The following is a 22,559-nucleotide window of genomic DNA, read 5'->3' as shown; positions in this document are numbered from 1 at the left end:
GCAGGCGGGAGGGCAGGGGAGGGAGCAGGAGGAGGAGGAGGGGAGGACGAGGAGGCGGAGGAGGGGGAGAGGGGCGGAGGCGAAGGCGGAGGAGAGGAGGAGGAGGCAGGCGACGGAGGAGGAGCAGGAGGAGGCGAACGGGGGAGACGGAGGGCGGAGGAGAGGGAAGGAGGGAGAAGGAGCGAGGAAGGAGGAGGAGAGGAGGAGGAGGAGGAGAAGGAGGAGGAGGAGAACGAAGGAGCAGGAGCGGAGGAGGAGGAGGAGGGGCGGAGGAGAACGAGGCGGAGAAGGAGGAGAAGGAAGAAGGTAGAAGAGACGGAGAAGGGAGGAGAAGGAGGAGGAGGAGGAGGAGGGGAGAAGGGGAGGAGGAGGAGGAGGAGAAGGAGAGAGGAGGAGGGGGGAGGAGAGGGAAGGAGGGGAGGAAAGGAGGGGAGAATGAGGAGGAGAGGAGGAGGAGGAGGAGGAGAAGGAGGAGGGGAGGATGAGGAGAATGAGGAGGAGGATAAGGGGAGGAGAAGGAGGCGGAGGAGGAAAGGAGGAGTCGAAGGAGGAGGATGAAGGAGGGAAGGAGGAGAAGGAGGAGGAGAAGGGGAGGAGAGGAGGAGGAGGAGGAGCGAGAGAAGGAGGAGGATGAGGAGAGAAGGAGAAGAGGAGGAGAAGGAGGAGGAGGAGAGGAGAGGGAGAAGAGAGGGAGGAGGAGAAGGAGGAGGAGGAGGAGAGAGGAAGGAGGAGGAGGAGGAGAAGGAGACGAGGAGAGGAGGGGAGGAGGAGGAGGCGAAGGAGGAGGAGAAGGAGGAGAAGGAGGAGGAGAAGGAGAAGGAGGAGGAGGATTATATCAAGAGAGAGATCTTCTAGTCTAGGATTCTGCTAATGAGTAGGCTATTTTAGAATTATATCCTTCTTCTTATTCTTCTTCTCCTTCTTATTCTCTTCGTCATCTCCTTCTTCTCTGCAAGACAGTTCTCTCTGTCCTACCACCAGGCTTATTTCCTCCTCACGATATCTTGTTATTCTCTATAATCAGTCTGTCCTGAAAAGATTGTCCTGCCCGTTGGCGGCCACAGTTTTTCACCCTCGGAGGCTGAAATGTGTCATAGAGGTCAAGTTGTGTGTGAGGTTGTGTACGTGGTGTTGTGTGAGGTTGTGTACAGTGGTGTGTGTGAGGTTGTGTACGTGGTGTGTGTGAGGGTTGTGTACGTGGTGTGTGTGAGGTTGTGTACGTGGTGTGTGTTGAGGTTGTGTACGTGGTGTGTGTGAGGTTGGTTTACGTGGTGTGTGTGAGGTTGTGTACGTGGTGTGTGTGAGGGTTGTGTACGTGGTGTGTGTGAGGTGTGTAGTGGTGTGTGTGAGGTTGTGCTACGTTGGTGTGTGTGAGGTTGTGTACGTGGTGTGTGTGGGTTGTGTTGCTGGTGAAACCAGTGTGCACAGTGTTGATCATCCATGTAGTCAGATGTAGAATCAGTGGGCTGAGTCACAGCTGCATCACTGCACGCAAGGCCAAGACAAGTCTGCCACCAGCATGGTTCAGGAGGAGGTGCAGGAGGTGCAGGAGGTGCAGGAGGTGCAGAGTGGGATGATGCAGAAGTGTGAACATGTCTTATATCTCGTCTTTCTGCAGGTGCACGGCAAAGTTCATGTGCCACAGGAGGAGCCACCTCAAAGTCTGGAAGATGAATGCACAGTTCATTGGAGTAAAGACTTTACGCTTTGCATTCACAAGTCATCTGTATGCACACACACAAACACACAGATGCACAGATCTACTTTTCTTCCTTGCAGTTTCCCCGCAGAGACAACGCGATGAGGCCACGCCAGCAGCGGCGGACACAGATCAGGAGCCTGACTTGTGTCCATACTTGATCTATTTTAAACATCCCTTTTTCTCATAGTGTTGTCATGCTCCTTCAGATATAGGCGAGGATCTATTGCAAAATAAAGAGCTCTCTTCCCTCTCCTATACTCTGAGGTTACCATGGAGACAGATATAATTCAGTTCTTGATGTTTCTCATAGAAAGAAAAAAAAGCCTGCGTACATATTTTCATCTGCAACCATAGCGACACTTGACATTGTCAGCGCTATTTGTAAAAAGCAAGTCACCATAGCGACACTAACCATCCAGGCGGTGCCATAGATCATGTGTCCTCGCTGAGTATGCCTCCTCATTATGAGGGACATTTAGGAATCCACTGGTAAACAGGATTTATTTCATCATTTTGAATCATATTATCACCTTGATGTTGAGCATTGCACTGTTTCTCCCACAGGACGGGACATAAAGGCTTTCTATGATTCATTATTTGCTCAGTTTGGGGCATTTTGGGTAAAAGAAAACAGGCATCAGATGAGTTAATTGTGTATTTATTATTAATATATGCACTGGGGAGTGCAGGTCAGCCCATTAATATCTGTTAAATAGGTCAGGGTGTATCACACTTGGATTGAAATAAGGCAGAGCTACAAATAAAATGATTCCAGTGGGTTGTGATTAAATATGTCTGTAAGAAGAAAGCGACATTATTTTAAATAAAAGAAGCTTTTTGTCCGGATGTTTAACAGAATCATATAGTTATTGCTCCTATATCTCCCAGTGGCCAGTGATTGGAGTGAGCCCCATTTGAAGCTCGCACACATAGTATAGGTAATTATTTTTCATAGATGCACCCCGTCTTGTGCGTCAACCGTACGTCACACTATAGGCCTAATGGCCAACCGTACAACAGTGTTGGTGTTTCATCCAATGCATGCTTCAGAGCGGAGAGTGTTGTTGTGCCGTTTGACCCACAGCTGGCCGCTCGTGCAGCCCGATGACTGCAGCATGTGCTGTTTCACGCGTTTTGTTGCATGATCAAAAATTCTCGCGGAAATTCCTATAAATACAACTTGTGAGAAATACATCTCCAGGGTATCATCGCAACCATCTCCCCTATAAACCCGATCCCCGTGATGGCTGGGGGGAGATGCGCTCGTCCTCGGCGATAATCGATAGACGCATGCAGGTAGCCTTCCTCCCTACACACGCAGCATCACCACGCATCCTTACTCCACTGTGCACTCTCTCTTATTTTCCTCCCCATCACCACACATATGAGAAATCGCTCGTGGGGGCCCTGCCTATTGATCTCTAAACATCTGGAACAGCTCATATTTGTTTTACAAGGCAGAGGCGAGCAGTCTGTGTCCGTGCTGGAGGAGTGAGACAGCAGCAGCAGCAGCAGGACGGACCACTTGACACCTTGCTTCACGACATCGATATGCAGTAGTGTGATAGCAGCTCTGCGGAGACGGGAAGGCCAGTCCATGGCATCTTGATATTAAAACCGTGGGCTCTGCGCATTCCTCACCGACGGCGTAGTCTTTTTTCTTCTTCTGCGGAGTCGAAAGGATTAACTTGGCCACATAAAAGCGGCGAGGGAGGAAATCTTAACAATAATTCAGTTTGACCAGATTCTGTTTGGGGGGGATTCGTGGGATATCATTGGACCCGCGATGGACTCCAGCGCGGGGGGATATGGCATGGCTCGTCTTGGATTGTTTTTGGTTTTGATGGGGCTGTGGAGATTTAGCGATGCTTGCCCCGCATCCTGCACTTGCAGCATCTCAAGGATTGTTTGTATTGATTCTGTCCCAGGGATCGAGGATTTCCCTGTCCTCACGTTAGATGACATGGAAAACATCACCGAGATGTAAGTGTATGAACATGATCGTGCAGACAGCGTATCAACTTATTACGATGCAATGCGTAAAGAACTGCCTTCGATCGTGGGTCGCAATAATACCCAAGGGCTAGGATTATGATAATAATAATAATAATAATAATAATAAAGGTAATAATAACAGCAATATTAATAACAGCAGGCCTGATATCCCCCCCCCCCTCGTGGATTAAAGATCAATAGAGATCTATCTTCTGCGCTAAATGTCAAACACAAAATGTGTGATTTTCCCCCTCTTATAACCAATGGGTTTGTCAGATCATAGCCTAGTATATGTGTGCGCGAGCGCGTGTGTGTGTGTGTATGTGTGGCGGGGATGGGGGTCGCGCGTGCCACTAACGACGATAGTGTGTGTGTGTGTGTGTGTGTGTGTGTGTGTGTGTGTGTGTGTGGTGCGCGTCAGCCTTATTTGGATTAGTCGGTGTTTTCTTTACCAAACAGCTCCAGAGGTAGAGATGGAGTAAATGTTTAGGCCCGGCGCAGCCTCCGAGGTGTTCTCTGTGCTGTGGGGCGGCGCTGTGATATAACCTCAACATTACAGCAATAAAGAATACAAATGATCACATTGTTGGCACATTGCACATGAGATCACATCGGTTGTATACAGATAGGCTGCCCACAGTGATGGAGCCTTATCTGCGTCAGTGTGTAGGCTTGTGTCGGAGTGTACCTGCTACAACCCTGCAAGTGTACAACTGCATGGCACCCAGTGGAGACTGGCGGAGCGTTCTGAGGCACACACACACTCACATCCCCATCATGCATGTAGTGCACAGGCAGTTGGAATAAAACAGGATTATTCCCACTGGGGGCTTGAGAGGGTAAATGTGCAGCTCTGGCAAATAAATCTCATTTGGAGAATAAAGGAAGCTGCACCTTCCCAAAATCTAACCATGATTTTAAGAAGCTCTATTTGTTATACTCATAAAGATAGAAGCTGGTGAAGCTGGTGAAGCAGCTCGTCTTCAGTTAGTTGAAGAGACTTTAACTTGTACTGCAGCTCATGTAAACAAAAGTGTCTGCAACATTTAAAACAGACAAATAGATTTTAAAGGAAAGCTTTGTTTACTTCAGCAAAGTCTTGTAATGGTCATTTGAAATATTACTTAAATGATATACTTCTAATTAATATAGTAACAAATAAAAAGATTCCACCTTGGAAATATTTGATCCAATGTTTGCTTTTAAAAAGGGTTAGACTTTGTGTATGTCAAAAATGAATCAAATCAAAGCTTCACATAAACAAACACAAAGATTAAAACAGAAAATAATGTAAAACTTATTCTACTTATTAGATGTTTAATAACCTGTGAGCAGGAAGTAGTACGTGGCATCATTAGCTCATAACATGCAGCTGCTGATGTGCAGAATACACCTTGTTGTTCTTGTTTACATTATATTGAGCAGCACCGTGACGCCGTGTGGACACCGGCTCTCACATTTAGCTGACTATGTCTACAAAAGGGGAAGAAAACAAAAGTCGCTGTCATGGTATTTAGTTTCCCGAAGTAACAAACCCCAGAGATCCTCCTGTGCCACAGCCGCGCTGCATTAAGTCTCTGCTTCTGCTTCACTTGGAAGGAACACGCGTGTCATCGCAGGTTCTTCTCTTCTCTCACAGATACATTATGAATCAAAACCGACTGTTTGACGTCAACGACAACAGTCTGCGGCACTACATCAACCTCAGGAACCTGTGAGTATATGAGTGAAGCACATGGATCACAGTGTAGATGATGGGATAACTCCACATGTCTCTACCCAACAGCACAGTGATGAGGACCAGGCTGACGTCCATCTCGTCAGACGCGTTCTACAACAACACCAGACTTCAATACGTGTAAGCAGCTTCTTGAAGACGTTAGTCGTCGATGCTCGTGCGTCGCCTCGTTTGGATTCTAATTGTTTCTTGTCTTTTAGAAATCTCCGAGACAACAACCTGTCGACTCTGTCCTGGAGAACGTTTCAGAACTTTAACTCGACGCTACCGTACGTGTCACATGTGCAGGAAGGCGTCTCTTCCTCTGTGTGTGCGTTTCAAAGTGTTCCTCAGTGTTGTTGTGTGTTCCAGGCTCCTGCTGTCTGGTAACCCTCTGGACTGTGTGTGTGAGAACATGTGGATCAAACTGAGGCTCCTGGAAGAAAGCGACAGTCCAGATCTGAAATGCATCGACGAGCGAGGAGCGCCGAAGGCCTTCGCCACACTCGCTCCACCAGACTGCGGTAACGTGAAACCGTCTCATAATGAGCAACATCTCGTATTGAACGAGAGACGATCTCTTCACGGAGAGACGGAAATAAATCTGTAGACAGATGTGAAGTTCATTTTGCTGTTCGCTCATTTCTTGCAGTGGTTCCCAAAGTAGAGGTCACCCCGAAGACTGTGACGGAGATGCAGGGGCGTAATGTCAGAGCTGTGTGCAGCGCCTCAGGCTCCCCTCCTCCTGAGATCCTGTGGAACATCGACTGGCTCTCCACCCACCACGAGGTGAGCCGGTCCAGCACGCAGCTTCCTGTTTCACCTTCAGTAGACAGTACAGGCAGAACCTCACGCACTGGACCATTCTGAGAATGTATTGCTCCAATCAAACAACACTGTTCACATAGAAAGTGGAACATGTTGCTCTTTAACTCTCGTTAGATCGGTCGCGCCCCGGTCCCTCAGGGGCGAGTCTCGACCAACTCTCCAACTAACGGGGCCGAGTCCTAATCCTATCAAGTTCTGCCTCAACTAGAATCTAGTGACTATTTAAGTTGGTGGCGAGGAGACTTAGCCTCGTGTCTACTGCCTGTACACAACCGTCCATCCCGCTGGCACCAATAATCCCGCCAAAATGAAAAGCAATGTTTTTCTAATCATCAACAAATTCCATGAAAAGACCAAATTGATCCTACAAAATAAAAGTCTGTGTTGGTCCTTCTTCTCGTTGAGCTCCGCTGTCAGCAGCTTTTAAAAACACATCAGCGATGATGGAAAATATACTCAACGGGAACTCTTGTGTATTCCTGTGAACATCTACATCTACATCATCACCAGGAACCTGAGGGGAACCTTTGAGACAATACACACACACACACACACACACACACACACACACACACACACACACACACACACACACACACACACACACACACTGCAGGACGGGTGATGCAAATCATATTATGTTTACAGATCGATCCTTCGGACACGGAGAGCAACCTCACCTTGTCAGACTTGTCTCCTGATGATCATGGGAAGCTGATCGTATGCAGCGCAGAGAACATGGTCGGTCAGAGCGAGGCCACGCTGCGGCTCAACATTCTCTGTAAGCTCTTTTCTCTTGTGACTGTAAATGCCAACAGGCTGCAGCATGCGACTGTCGTGGTTATTTACTATCGGTAAGTTTAGTTTGTGTAATTTCCCCTCACGATCTTTGAAATGCTTTCTTCTAAAGCTGGTTCTTCTCCAGTGGAAGCTCCTCAGTTTGTTATCATCACTGTCTCTCGGCAGATCTTATTGACTCTCCATGTTTCCTGTCCATAACTCTTCCTCCTGTGAAGCTCCTCGTGCCTCGCCACACTCCACATTTCTCCTCTTCCACGTTTTCCTGATGTCGGCGTTTAAATGTTGTGTGTGTGTGTGTGTGTGTGTCCCCCCCCCGACTGCATCTCCTCTCTAAGCCCATAAACGTTGCTTCTTCCTACTGGCTTTTACTCCTGGTGTTGATTTCCTATCATCCCGTTATTACTCTTCCTCTACCTCCGTGTCAGTCGCCCCCACCATCCAGCAGCTGCTGGAGCCGCTGCAGGACCACCAGTGGTGCATCCCCTTCAGCGTGACGGCGAACCCCAAGCCCGAGCTGCAGTGGTACCACGAGAACGAGGCTCTCCTGGAGCAGGACCACATCCGCACCAAGATCCACCTGGCCACCGAGAGCGAGTACCACGGCTGCCTGCAGCTGGTCAACCCCACGCACATCCACAACGGCGTGTACAGGCTGGTGGCCAAGAATAAGTTCGGCCGGGACGAGAAGAAGGTCTCTGCCCAGTTCATCGAACCGCCCGACATCGACCACACAGGTGTCTTTTTACAGCACGTTCAGTAGGAAGTCAGCACATTTGTGTTGAAGTTCATCGCTAACGTACGTTTCTTCTTCTCCTCTTCAGCAGAAGACCCCTTCTACTACTGTGAGTGCTGAGTCAGCAAAGCCACCGTGGTTGTCCTGGTGTCTGCAGAATCTCTCACGATGCTTTATAACAAGTCGTAACAACACATTTTACAGTATTACTGCGAGGATCATAGTGTTTTACAATCACAACATTTGTATTTGGAGTTGGGAGCAAGTTATTGTCCTAAACTTTTATTTTGAAGTCCTAAATAAATCATAATTCCCTCTTCGCCTTTTTCCACCCGAATGTTTTGGATCTGGGGAATTAATAACGTAAAGTTAATCGCTTCATGGCACACGACATGTGACCCGAGTCCACACCTCTGGTTGTGATACATTGTGTGTTCATAATGCATAATAATGTTGTAACACATTTTAATATGATTATAAGTTACTGTAAGCGGCTTTAAGTAAAACAACATTAAGTATCTTATAATCACATTATAATGCATTATAAACATATTATTATATTTACACTATGACCTTTATGGAGTCATTATGAAACAGCTATAGACATGGACGTCATAGAAAGTGTGTTAATCTCGATATATAATTGATTCTCTGATCTGTTTGTCTCCTCTGTGTGTTTCTGCATCGTGCGCCTGCAGACACCACCGGTACGTGTTAAATAACATTACAACATTATACGACTTATTATCTTCTAATGTTCTGACAAGAAATGATAGGTTTTATTATTTCCTATTTTATTTAGTTATTTCTTCTTCTTCTTATATATGTTTTGTGCACTTATATATTTTTATTGTTAATATTATTGCCATTATCACACTTTTGAACTTGTATTTGTATCTTTATCTTTATATTATATCTGCATCTCTGCGATGTGTCACTGCTGAGCTCCGCACTAAGCTCCTGATGGTTTTCAGACTCGCCGCTGCCTCCGCTGGACGACAGCGTCGCAGTGAGTTTGTTGCATTTAAGTTCCTTTCAGCTTGTGACCCCTTAAAACAAATGTTTACTCGTTTCCCTCCCTCGCCATTTAGTTTGAATTACTTTGCATGAAATGTCTAAAATGTACTTTGGAGGAAACGTCTGAGAAAATAAACATATTGTTTACGCAACATAAATATTTCTTTCTTGCTCCCCGGTCACGTGGGTTAGGGTCACGACTCCTCCCTTCATGGTGACCCCGACGTCGTGTTGGGGCCACGTCTGAGCGGGTAACAGATGTTTGTGTTGTTGTTGCGTCTCCCAGGTGTACGTCGTTGTGGGAATCGCAGGAGTCGCGTTGACCGGCTGCGTTCTGATGGTGATCATTCTGAAATATGGGAGAAACTCCAAGTTTGGTATTAAAGGTGAATTAGTTTGTTTCGTGTTCATATTGAAACATAACGTTTCAGAAACTTAAAAGTGAAACGTATTAATGTCAGTAATGAGCTGCAGAAGATTCACTGAGATAATATTTATTATTAGAATATTAACTGAAGAAAGAAATCATTGATTTACAAAGACGTCTGTTTCTCATCTTCTCCTCGTCGTTATGTGCAACTCGTATTTACAAGTCCTGCTCTCATCCTTCTCTCCACCTCCTCCACCTCTTTCCTTCCTCCTCCTTCTCTCCACCTCTTCCTTCCTCCTCCTTCCTCTCCACCTCTTTCCTTCCTCCTCCTTCCTCTCCACCTCTTCCTTCCTCCTCCTTCCTCTTCACCTCTTTCCCTTCCTCCTCCGTTCCTCTTCAACCTCCTCCACTCCACGCCTTCCTCGCCACCGAGGGACTGCAGCAGCCGGACCGACAAAGAGGCAGTCCTCCACCGGACGAGACAACGAAGAAAACGCGGGCCGGAAGGCCGAAAGGAACACTCGTTTCCTCTCCATCCTCAGGAAGAGAAAAAGAGGGAAGAGCCGCAAGCTCAGAGCACCGCGGGAAGTACCTCGACGGAAGCGAACCTCTGGGCGGAAGCCCTTGGCAGCGGAACAGAAGAAACGCCACAAGGGCCGGGAGGAGAAAAAGAGAGGGAAGAGAAAAAGGAGGGAAGAGAAAAAGAGAGGAAGCTCACACCTCCTCCACAAAAGAAGGAAGCGAAAAGCGACAAATAGAAGTTCCGTAGACCAGCGCAGTAATAGAAAAAGCAGAAAAATACCACCGGACCTCCCCCCTCGAACCAGAGAGGGCTAGCCCACCGAGAAGACGAGAAGGAGAGAACAAAGACGAAAACGAGAGGGAAGCGAAACGACCTCTCCCCCGACCCGACCAAAACTAGAGGAAGAGAAAACGAAGACAAGCGAGGGCAGAGAGGGCTCGCCACAGCGCCGGCCGCGCTTGCGGAGCACCCCGAGCTGGAAGAGACAACCGAGAAAAGCGGGGCCTCTCCCCCGCTAGGCGAGAAGAGCTCAAACAGAGAGGGAAGCGAAAAAGAAGAAACCTCTCCAAGAGAAACAGAGAAAAAGCGAGGGAAGAGAAGCCCTCTCCAAGCGAGGGAAAAGCGAGTGGAAGAGAAAAGAAGCAAAAGAGAGGGCAAGAGAAAAGCCTAAAACGCGCTGGCCTCTCCACACTACGCCCTCTCTTTCCGCGACAAAGACAGCTCAAGAGAGGGACGAGAACAAGAAGAAAAGAGAGGGAAGAGAAGAAGAAGAAAACTCTCGGGCCGCGACCTCTCAGAGCTCCTCCCCCTCCAACCTCCTCCCCCCCCCGCCTGACCCCCAGCCCTCGCGCGGCTCCACTCCCCTCCGACCCGCCACCTCCCCGAGGGACCACCTCCCCCCCCCTCCCCCTCTTCACCCACCTCCCCCCACTCCACCTCCTCCCCCTCTTTCCTCTCCCCTCCACCTCTCTCCCCTTCTTCCTCCAACCTCCTCTCCACCTCCTCCACCTCTCTTTCCTCTCCACTCCTCCCACCTCTTCTTTCCTCTCCACCTCCTCCCACATCTCTTCCTCTCCACCCTCACTCCACCTCTTTCCTTTCCCACCTCACTCCACCTTCCCTCTTCCTCTCCACCTCCTCCCCCTCTCTTTCCTCTCCACCTCCTCCACCTCTCTTTCCTCTCCACCTCCTCCCCTCTCTTTCCTCTCCTCCTCCTCCACCTCTCTTTTCTCCCCCTCCTCTCTTTCCTCTCCACCTCCTCCCCCTCCTCCCCTGTGGCTCCCTAGGCTCCTCCTCAGTCATCAGTAATGACGATGACTCTGCCAGCCCTCTTCATCACGTCTCCAATGGCAACAACACCCCGTCGTCGTCGGAGATGGGTCCAGACGCGGGTGATCATCGGGATGACAAAGATCCCCGTCATCGAGAACCCTCAGTACTTCCGTAACTCTGGCAGCATGCTGAAATCTGACACGTGTGAGTTACCGCCTCGCTCGACACACGTCCGGTAACCTTTCCTGATAAATCCATGCGGGGTCGCAGCCGGACGCCATCTTTATATATTTATTTATAGTCAGCATCCTGCTGCGACTCTGAGATGATGTCAGAAACACGAGCTGCTCTGCAAAAGGCTCAACTCAGCAGAACCCTGAAGGTTGTCTGTCTGTATGCTCCACGACAACAATCCTTCTTATTAAAGTATTATAATACTGCTGTTATAACTCCCATCGCTGTTAAAACACATTAGAACCTTTTTATAATGCGTTATAATCATATAGTATATGTTTATAACGCGTTATAAACATATACTATATGTTTATAATGCGTTATAATCATATACTATATGTTTATAATGCGTTATAATCAGATACTATATGTTTATAATGCGTTATAATCATATACTATATGTTTATAATGCGTTATAATCATATACTATATGTTTATAATGCGTTATAATCAGATACTATATGTTTATAATGTGTTATAATCAGATACTATATGTTTATAATGCGTTATAATCAAATACTATATGTTTATAATGCGTTATAATCATATACTATATGTTTATAATGTGTTATAATCAGATACTATATGTTTATAATGTGTTATAATCATATACTATATGTTTATAATGCGTTATAATCATATACTATATGTTTATAATGTGTTATAATCAGATACTATATGTTTATAATGTGTTATAATCATATACTATATGTTTATAATGCGTTATAATCATATACTATATGTTTATAATGCGTTATAATCATATACTATATGTTTATAATGCGTTATAATCAAATACTATATGTTTATAATGCGTTATAATCAAATACTATATGTTTATAATGCGTTATAATCAGATACTATATGTTTATAATGTGTTATAATCATATACTATATGTTTATAATGTGTTATAATCATATACTATATGTTTATAATGCGTTATAATCAAATACTATATGTTTATAATGTGTTATAATCATATACTATATGTTTATAATGTGTTATAATCAAATACTATATGTTTATAATGTGTTATAATCATATACTATATGTTTATAATGCGTTATAATCATATACTATATGTTTATAATGTGTTATAATCAGATACTATATGTTTATAATGTGTTATAATCATATACTATATGTTTATAATGTGTTATAATCAGATACTATATGTTTATAATGTGTTATAATCATATACTATATGTTTATAATGCGTTATAAACATATACTATATGTTTATAATGTGTTATAATCATATACTATATGTTTATAATGTGTTATAATCAGATACTATATGTTTATAATGTGTTATAATCATATACTATATGTTTATAATGCGTTATAAACATATACTATATGTTTATAATGTGTTATAATCAGATACTAGTTATAATGTGTTATAAGCAGATACTATGTTTATAATGTGTTATAATCATATACTATATGTTTATAATGCGTTATAAACATATACTATATGTTTATAATGCGTTATAATCATATACTATATGTTTATAATGTGTTATAATCATATACTATATGTTTATAATGTGTTATAATCAGATACTATATGTTTATAATGTGTTATAATCAGATACTATATGTTTATAATCATTTAACACATCATAAGTATGTTTATATTCATTATAAGCGTCATAGAAAGTGCCACCGTTTTACTTTCACAGACAATAAACACTAAAGAGTGCTGACACTTTTGTTCTGCGTTGAAGTTGTGCAGCACATCAAGAGACACAACATCGTGCTGAAGCGGGAGCTGGGAGAGGGCGCCTTTGGGAAGGTGTTCCTCGCCGAGTGCTACAACCTGACGCCGGACCAGGAGAAGCTCCACGTGGCCGTCAAGGTACCAGGAAGACGCTCACATAATGCGCTCGTGTCTTGACTTACATGTACATTGTTGTGGATCCTTCTTCTCACCTTGTCTTTGTCTTTGGTCAGACTCTGAAGGAGGCCAACGAGAGCGGCCGCGCCGACTTCTACAGAGAGGCCGAGCTCCTCACCAACCTGCAACACGAGCACATCGTCACCTTCTACGGCGTGTGTGTAGAGAGCGACCCGCTCATCATGGTGTTTGAATACATGAAACATGGTGACCTCAACAAGTTCCTCAGGTACCGTCATCTCAGAATACTGACATGTCACGTGAGGCTACAGCCAGCTGCCAATTAGCTTAGCTTAGCATAAAGACTGGAGACAGACTCCAAGATTAACATCTCTTCTAAAGTTATAACTACCACCGTGTATATTAGTTTATTATTTAACTTCTCGGCTGTCAGCAGTGACTTCCAATAACAAAGTAGATTTACCACGCTAGACAGATGCTAGCTGTTTCCCTCTGTTTCCAGTCTTTATGCTAAGCTAAGCTAACATCTTCTGGCTCCATCTTATATTTGAAGGGACGTGGTTAAATCAACGTTTCACACGGGATTTCTTTGCAAAATAATTCAGATTTTCCGGTATTTATTTAATTAAATGATCCAACAACAGACGCTCCCCTCCGTTCATATCATCTACGACTCATTTTAGGGGTACAGCTGAATTTTTGTTTTTGCGCAAAATGGTTCCAGCTTGTCAAATGTGAATATTTGGTGTTTTGCATCATATGTTCTGAAGTACTCGGTGATTGTTGGACGCTCTGATTTGCAGGTCTCACGGTCCTGATGCAGTGCTCATGGCAGACGGTCAGCACAGTATCCAGGTGGAGCTCACCCAGTCCCAGATGCTGCACATTGCCCAGCAGATTGCGGCTGGCATGGTCTACCTGGCCTCGCAGCACTTTGTCCACAGAGACTTGGCAACCAGGAACTGCCTGGTAGGAGAAAACCTGCTGGTGAAGATAGGAGACTTCGGCATGTCCAGAGACGTTTACAGCACAGACTACTACAGAGTGAGTGTTTCCACCTGTTCTCACCTCGACCTGCCCTCAGAGTGTTGCTCACACACTCACAACACTCTGATATACACACGTATAGAGAAGTAGCCACATAAACGCCTCAAATATGTAATTAGAAGTTTATTCCAGTTTTTGGCCTGAAATAACCGTGTGGCTGCAGAAATTACAATTTTAACCAGAGGTATTTTATCTATTTTTAATACCATTTAAATGCAAATTCTATAATCTGCATAAAATTACTGTTCCCATGGAAATAAGGGCCAACAGTGCAAAAATGCATCGGCGGTTTTTCTTTTTCCCTGGGCACGGAGTTAATACTTCACTGAATGGCATCATATTAAACTATTATATATGCCGAGTATGTTCTGACCCGCCGATGGTCATGACAAGATTACACTCGTAAGACGCTGCAGAGGCCAATAAAGAGAGTTTGTCATGTAAAGGAACAAATATATATTCTTACTTTGTCACATCCTGAACGCCACGGCGCCCTCTGCTGCCCGACGTGCAGACAGAAATCTGAACAGACACATAAAAACATGGAGAAGCATCAGATAAGACCTCCATAAAAAGGGCCTGTCACCAGCTCCAGATATCAGCCGAACACGAGGCCGTATCATCCGCTGTAATCACGTTTGCAATTTGCAATTCAATAGAAATCATGTGATGCAATAAATGAGATCAACCTGGAATATAACGGCTTAAAACTCACGTTTAGAGGACGGCTTAACGTTGGGGTTAGCGGTGAAACTAGAGTTACATTTGAGATCTGCCAGTTTCCCGCTCATTTGCTCACAACACAACCAATTAACCATAATACTAAATCATTGTATGAACAAAAGGTGACATAAAAACTCAATCTAACAATGAAAGCACAACATTATAAATCAGAAGCAGGTGTCAGAAATCTAATTCAACACACATTACTACATTATTTTTTATTAATTTTTACAACTAAAGCTGCAACGATTAGTCGACTTATCAGGAAGTCGATTGACAGAAAAATAAATCTGCAATTATTTTGATAATCTATTAAACGTTCATGCAGAAATATGGAGATTTCCTGCTCGTCTCTGTTTCTTCTCATATTAAATGAATACATTTGGGGTTTGGACAGAACAAGACATTTAAACACTTGGACTCTGAGAAACTTGGATGATCACTTTTCACTATTTCCTACAACAAACGATTCATCGGTAATAAAAATCATCTTTAGTTGCAACTATTCCATGAATTCACTCATCTTTTACTTCAAACATGAAGAGATATGACGGGTGAGTGTGTGTAGGAGAGGGGGTGAACGTGAAAGGACGGTGATTCGATAAAAGCGGAGACAGCGAGAGGAGGAAATGCATTTAGCAGACAGGAAATATGTGCTGGAAGAAGACAGGAAGACGCCGGCTGTATAAAAGCTTTTGATGTAATAACAGCTGTGTTTCAGGAATGCCAGAGTGACTCCATGGAATTGCTCACGATATAATAAGAAATAAATACACTCAGTTTCCCGTTTATTAGGTACACTTAGCTCCAACTAATGCAACAGTCTGGAGCTTATAAAGCTGTTTAAAGTGTAAGGAGGTGTGGGTTTAACGGCAGGAGGTGGAGATGTTTAACTGTAATGTGTTTCACTGACACAATAAAAACCCATTGGAAATGCTAACGTCAACATGCTAACATGCTAACGAGGACATCCCGATGTTTAGCAGGTATAATAATCTTTAAGTCTTTAAAAATAAGATTCTTCTTACATTTCTTAGTGTATTTATTGAATAAGAATTGTACACATTGATGTAAAAAGCGTAATAAGTTAGTAAACCTGCCTGTCACTATTTTATTTATGTGTTTATTTAAGTTGATAAGTTGAAAATGGCCGAAATAAAATAAAATAATTACCATGTTTCTGTCAGAAACCAAAGAGCTCCATAAAAAGTATTTTTTTAACAATCACAACATCAGGAGTTGAATATAAAAGTTAAAATCACATTTTAAGAATGGAGGACGAGAGAAGCACACGTAGAGACAGAGAAAGATTAAATACATTAATGCTTCTTTAACTTCTGCTTGTTGTTGTCGGACATCTTTGAGCCGTTAGTTCATCTGCTTCAGCTTCTGAGAGTAAAACTCCTGAAGCTGCAGCTGGAGACAGATTCAGTGTGAAGCAGCAAAGACACATACAGTGGAGACAGATTCAGTGTGAAGCAGCAAAGACACATACAGTGGAGACAGATTCAGTGTGAAGCAGCAAAGACACATACAGTGGAGACAGATTCAGTGTGAAGCAGCAAAGACACATACAGTGGAGACAGATTCAGTGTGAAGCAGCAAAGACACATAAAGTGGAGACAGATTCAGTGTGAAGCAGCAAAGACACATAAAGTGGAGACAGATTCAGTGTGAAGCAGCAAAGACACATAAAGTGGAGACAGATTCAGTGTGAAGCAGCAAAGACACATACAGTGGAGACAGATTCAGTGTGAAGCAGCAAAGACACATAAAGTGGAGACAGATTCAGTGTGAAGCAGCAAAGACACATACAGTGGAGACAGATTCAGTGTGAAGCAGCAAAGACACATAAAGTGGAGACAGATTCAGTGTGAAGCAGCAAAGACACATAAAGTGGAGACAGATTCAGTGTGAAGCAGCAAAGACACATAAAGTGGAGACAGATTCAGTGTGAAGCAGCAAAGACACATACAGTGGAGACAGATTCAGTGTGAAGCAGCAAAGACACATACAGTGGAGACAGATTCAGTGTGAAGCAGCAAAGACACATACAGTGGAGACAGATTCAGTGTGAAGCAGCAAAGACACATACAGTGGAGACAGATTCAGTGTGAAGCAGCAAAGACACATACAGTGGAGACAGATTCAGTGTGAAGCAGCAAAGACACATACAGTGGAGACAGATTCAGTGTGAAGCAGCAAAGACACATACAGTGGAGACAGTCCAACCAGCAGCTCTGAACTCAGGATGTAGAGTTGGTCTCTCTGACTGTCTGTCTCTCTCTCTGACTGTCTGTCTCTCTCTCTGACTGTCTGTCTCTCTCTCCCCCCCTCCCTGCAGGTGGGCGGTCACACGATGCTGCCGATCCGCTGGATGCCCCCAGAGAGCATCATGTACCGACGGTTCACCACAGAGAGTGACGTGTGGAGCCTCGGCGTGGTGCTGTGGGAGATCTTCACCTACGGCAAGCAGCCCTGGTACCAGCTGTCTAACAACGAGGTCAGAGCACACACACACATGCACGTCCTACTAAACACACACACACACACACACATGCACGTCCTACTAAACACACACACACATGCACGTCCTACTAAACACACACACACATGCACGTCCTACTAAACACACACACACACATGCACGTCCTACTAAACACACACACACACACACACACATGCACGTCCTACTAAACACACACACACACACACACACACACACACACATGCACATCCTATTAAACACACACACACATGCACGTCCTACTAAACACACACACACATGCACGTCCTACTAAACACACACACACATGCACGTCCTACTAAACACACACACACACATGCACGTCCTACTAAACACACACACACACACACACACATGCACGTCCTACTAAACACACACACACACACACACACACACACACATGCACATCCTATTAAACACACACACACATGCACGTCCTACTAAACACACACACACACATGCACGTCCTACTAACACACACTTGTCTCCTGATGGTCTCACTACAAACATCTAAAGTTAGAAACTTTCATAATTCATAACAAATCAGGTGTGTGTGTGTTGTGTGTGTGTGTGTGTGTGTGTGTGTGTGTGTGTGTGTGTGTGTGTCACAGCTGTGCAAATAATAACAAAACACAGATTCAAAGTGAAAATAACTGAAATTATTACTGGAAATATTTATTTATTTCTATCTCATGTAATATTTACTTTATCAGGATGAAATAATAGAAGAGAAGTTTAAGAACATTTTAGACGTAGTATCCTGGTTGAAATGACATGCGGCAACAGAGAGTGCTGGTGCATGATGGGAAATGTAGTATACACAGTTTTCTGGATTTGGAGCGTCCTGTCTTTAATGTTCTGGGTCTCCCAACGTTATTAAGATTTATTTTAATTTTATCTCAGTAAATCAACAGAAATATATATTTCTTGGAGGGGCATTTCTGAGACAGTGACAGATGACAGCAGGGACTTGACCCTAAGACCTCCAGCGTTCCCGTCTTTTTAAATAGCTTCCACAAAAATGTGTTTTCGCAAGAATCAAAGCACGCAGACCTTTTCAGAAAGGTCCCGTCTCATCCAACACATTACATACGTGTACAATCAACCGTCTGAACTCGTGCTGCTTTGCTTTCACTCACAGTGTGTTGTGTCCTGCAGGTGATCGAGTGCATCACCCAGGGCCGCGTGCTGCAGCGGCCCCGCTCCTGTCCTAAAGAGGTGTACGACCTGATGCTGGGCTGCTGGCAGAGGGAGCCCTACATGAGGCTGAACATCAAGGAGATCCACAGCATGCTCCAGAGCCTCGCCAAGGCCTCACCTGTGTACCTGGACATACTGGGCTGAGGCACCGCTGCTCCTGTATGTACTCTTGCGTGCATGTGTGTGAGCTGGGGCTTCGTACGTGGACGAGTGTGTGTGTTTGCACATGAGGGGAGGAGGAAAGGAAGGTTGTGTGTGTGTGTGTGTGTGTGTGTGTGTGTGTGTGTGTGTGTGTGTGTGTGTACAGTACCTGGCTGTAAATGTTCCTGTAAATGCTATCGTCCGTGTCCTCATTACATCGAGAAAAAGCCTTAAACTTTGAGTGATTTTCTTTTCTTTTCTTTTCTTTTCTTTTCCATTTGCAGACGTTACTGAGGCATGTTTCACAAATGGAAACCAAAATGCATAAAGTGTTCTGTAACTTTATCCAAACCATCAACACTGCGATACAGGAAAGGCGTAAAACACAAATGAAATGATCAGAAGCATTAAATAATCTGAGTGACGGGACTAAAGCTTAAATACTCTGCAGGAAGACACCAAGTTACTCTTTTATATGTCACAGACTATTTTAATATTATTTATTATTTAATCTTTTCATACCGAGCTGTTGGTTTCAATCAGCGTTTTGTTTTTGAGTCATCTCCAGAAACCTTCAAACACGCGGGTGTACTATCATTACACCCGCGTGTTTGAGGAACAGCGTGACAGCCGTGCTCACCGTGCGTCTGTTATATCTAACCGAGTCCGCTGGAGGACTTCCTGATGTAGAATCAATGCTCCGGTTGTAAAACACAAGGGCGCGCAGCATCTGACCTTCAGCATCTGACCTTCATCATCCGTCATATGTTATGTAAATATCTGCACACGAGGTCATCGATATTTAAAAGTGGTGTTTTAAACATGTTGGAGTACTCTTCTCATTTCACTACCTTTTTCATTTGATGTATCTAAAGCACAGAGAATGAGGACTCGGCGGTGTTGAGCTAAAAAAAGAAGAGAAGAAGAAGAAGAAGAAGAAGAAGAAGAAGAAGAAGAAGAAGAAGAAGAAGAAGATGATGATGATGAGCACAGTTTTGTTTTATTTTTTCATTCACCAGCAATGCCATTTAGCAGATGTTTGTTGTTCGGTGGCCCACATCTGTACGTGCTGTGGTTGTGTACGCATCTTCAGACGCAGGTTTCAAATGTTGTGGCCGTCGATGACTTCCTGGTTTGAGAACATCTGTTTGCGATGGAGAGGACTTCTGACGCTGTGCACTGACGCGAGCTCAAGTTGTTTTCAGCACTTTGCTTTTTGTATGTCATATATTTACATTACGAGAGCGTACTTTGAAGATGTCATTTCTGATTCTAGAGGAAGAGGTCGCAGCAGAAAGGATTAATTAAGAGTGTGGTTGCCCTTAAAGTGTCCCGGGGGGGGGGGGGGCTTTCACGTCTCTGCACTCCGGGCGTCGCTAAAGCACATCCGTAGGCTTTTAAAATGCGTCCTTGTGGTTAATTTCCCAAAATTATCTTCAATTGTTTTGTTTTGAGATCAAAAAGAGACAAAAAAAAAATCTCAAATCTTGAAGTGTTGGTTCGAGTGAGAAGTTACGAACTTTCTGTATTAATCTTTGCAGAACAGCAGAAAGCGTTCATTAAAGCAGCTCGTGTTTCCCTACAGGACACCTGAAGCAGCACCTGCAGTACTAACACGTCTCCTCTTCATGGGGGGTAACTCCGCCAACAATCAGTTTGTAATTCATGATTAGATATTGCAGCGGTTATTACGAAACGCGGGAGTTGTAATATTTGTATTGATTAATTCTGTAATAATCTGTGCACGTTATATTTTTAGGAAGGCTAAGGAATATTTGGATATATCTTTATTTTGAACTAATTGAATCTTTTTTGAGTGATTTAGCAGAAACATTGTTTTAATATTACATTTTGTAATAACCAGTGCAATATGTATCAATAGAAATGTTACACATGTAACGACACGCACCATGATGTTGTTATGAAGTGTATTCTCTTCGCTGACACACTTTGTAGCGACGCTCAACCCCCAAATGCACAACCTGAGCGGCGGCACATTCTGCACGTAAAGAAAAAGATTTCACTGTTACTGCGACTGAAGCGTGACGGTCGCTGTCCTCCATGATTCAGCGTTGGTTCTGTATAATAGTCACGTGTCTGCTGTACATACATCGCTGTGCATTCTGTACAGATCTGATATTTGTCTATATCAATAGTAGGCTATGTTTAATAGTATAATCTGTTTTAAGCAGGTATCATGTCAAAACTGTGCGACATCCATGGAAGACGAGCTTGTTATGGGCCACTGGCAACACATATTATATGTAAATACGATTTGATTTGTGCGACATTGTATGATTTCTTTGTGCTCGTTCATGACACCGGTGAGAACACGATCCTTTCTTTGGCAACTTTTGATCTGCAGAGGACTTTATTTCAACAATGTGTTTTGTTTTTGTTTTTTTAAATAAAAAAATGTCCTCTTTCCTCTGCACTGTGACGGGCGCTCACACAGAGGCTGTTAGAGACGCTGCAAAGACTCTGATCTGATGCACCATCAGGATCTCTCCGAGCTGACGGGCGTCCCAGCAGACGTGTGGCCGATGTCGACGAGGTCAAAGGTCAGGACGACTCCACCACTCAACCTCTGACTGACTGTAGCCTATCTTGATCCTCTTTCAGATGAATAACTGTGACTTTGCATCATGAATAGTATATTATTTTGAATGTAATCTAGAAGGGTCGGGACCTTTTGTGAATGTAATCTATCTTGAGGAGGGGGGGGGGGGGGGGGGGGTTAATGATTATTTTGTAAATATATGGTAAATGAAAAAAAAAAGATTACAGTTTTCATTCCTGTGCAGATAACAAATTTTACTTACTGTGTGAATACAAAGAGCGTTTGTGTGTGTGTGACTAATGTCTCCGAGACGGTGTGTGTGTGTGTGCGTTTGCACATGCATCTTGTATGCAAGAGTGTGTGTTTGTGAGTGTGTGTTTGTGTGTGTGTGTGTGTGTGTGCTCTCCTGGCAGATTTAATCCTGCTTTAATCAGCCAGTTCTATCAATCAATTCAATGCTTTGTGCATCATGTGAGTAGCTTATCCACAATTAATGGAAATGTTCCTTGTGATACTGTGCATTTAATAAAGGTGGTATGTCTTACAATATGCTTCGTGTCCTCACCATCATTTGTGTCTCTGCAAAGAAGCAACTGTGGAGACGCACGTCTTAAAGGAATAGTTCACTTTAGGGATGATTGTCTTTCTTGTTGTTAAATAAAGAGATCGATACCACGTAGGACTAAAGCCGTCATTACAATACATTTAAAATTATAATAAAGAAAGAATATTATAATTTAGTTTTTAATATTCATTTATTTTCAGATTTATTATTTTCTGTTTACATGTTTCTTTCTATACATTTCTTTCTAATTTGTTTTATTTCTGTATTCCTGATTTAGTTAATGAATACAGAAATTAATAAATACAAAAATAAACGAATAGGGGAATTAATAAATGTAAAAATAATGAATGTAAAATTAATAAATGTAAAAATAATAAATGTAAAAATAAATATGAAAATGACTGAATAAAAATAATAATTTTGCAAATAAATACTATTTATTAATTTATCTTTTATTTTCTAAATAACCTGCACATTATTTGATCGTTGAGCTTTTTAATTCTACATTTATTAATTGAACTTTATTCATTGTAAGCTTCAGTCGTATATAACGTCTCATCTCTGACAGCTTTTATGTTTTATATAAGCTTAAAAACTACATGTTAGAGATAAACCTGTTCAGCTTGTAACTGTATCTCATTTTATCTTATTTACTTCATTTCATAGTAAATCTATTTCCTTTATGTTTAGCTATTTATTTATTATTCATTTCTACAATGCCATACGTTCAATTTGGGGGAAG

At 43.4% G+C, this 22,559-nt stretch overlaps 1 protein-coding gene across 1 annotated transcript; it reads left to right on the top strand.

The window, feature by feature from the left end:
* The first annotated feature begins 2,777 nt into the window (after positions 1-2,777).
* Positions 2,778-21,803, top strand: LOC115016885 (BDNF/NT-3 growth factors receptor-like). The gene is given in 20 exon segments (XM_029444963.1): positions 2,778-3,685; positions 5,337-5,411; positions 5,484-5,555; positions 5,636-5,704; positions 5,787-5,938; positions 6,067-6,203; positions 6,891-7,023; positions 7,469-7,777; positions 7,865-7,885; positions 8,475-8,483; positions 8,751-8,785; positions 9,080-9,179; positions 10,973-11,076; positions 11,078-11,162; positions 12,924-13,054; positions 13,150-13,322; positions 13,858-14,098; positions 17,169-17,327; positions 18,510-18,710; positions 19,568-21,803. Coding segments are annotated over 19 exon segments (2,388 nt in total). The 5' UTR covers positions 2,778-3,488; the 3' UTR covers positions 18,696-18,710; positions 19,568-21,803.
* Positions 21,804-22,559: the final 756 nt, after the last annotated feature.

This window comes from Cottoperca gobio, chromosome 12 (genome assembly GCF_900634415.1).
Source record: "Cottoperca gobio chromosome 12, fCotGob3.1, whole genome shotgun sequence".
Lineage (NCBI taxonomy): Eukaryota > Metazoa > Chordata > Actinopteri > Perciformes > Bovichtidae > Cottoperca > Cottoperca gobio.
The sequence above is the reverse complement of the archived record's forward strand: the minus strand, read 5'-3'. Positions and strand labels throughout refer to the sequence as shown.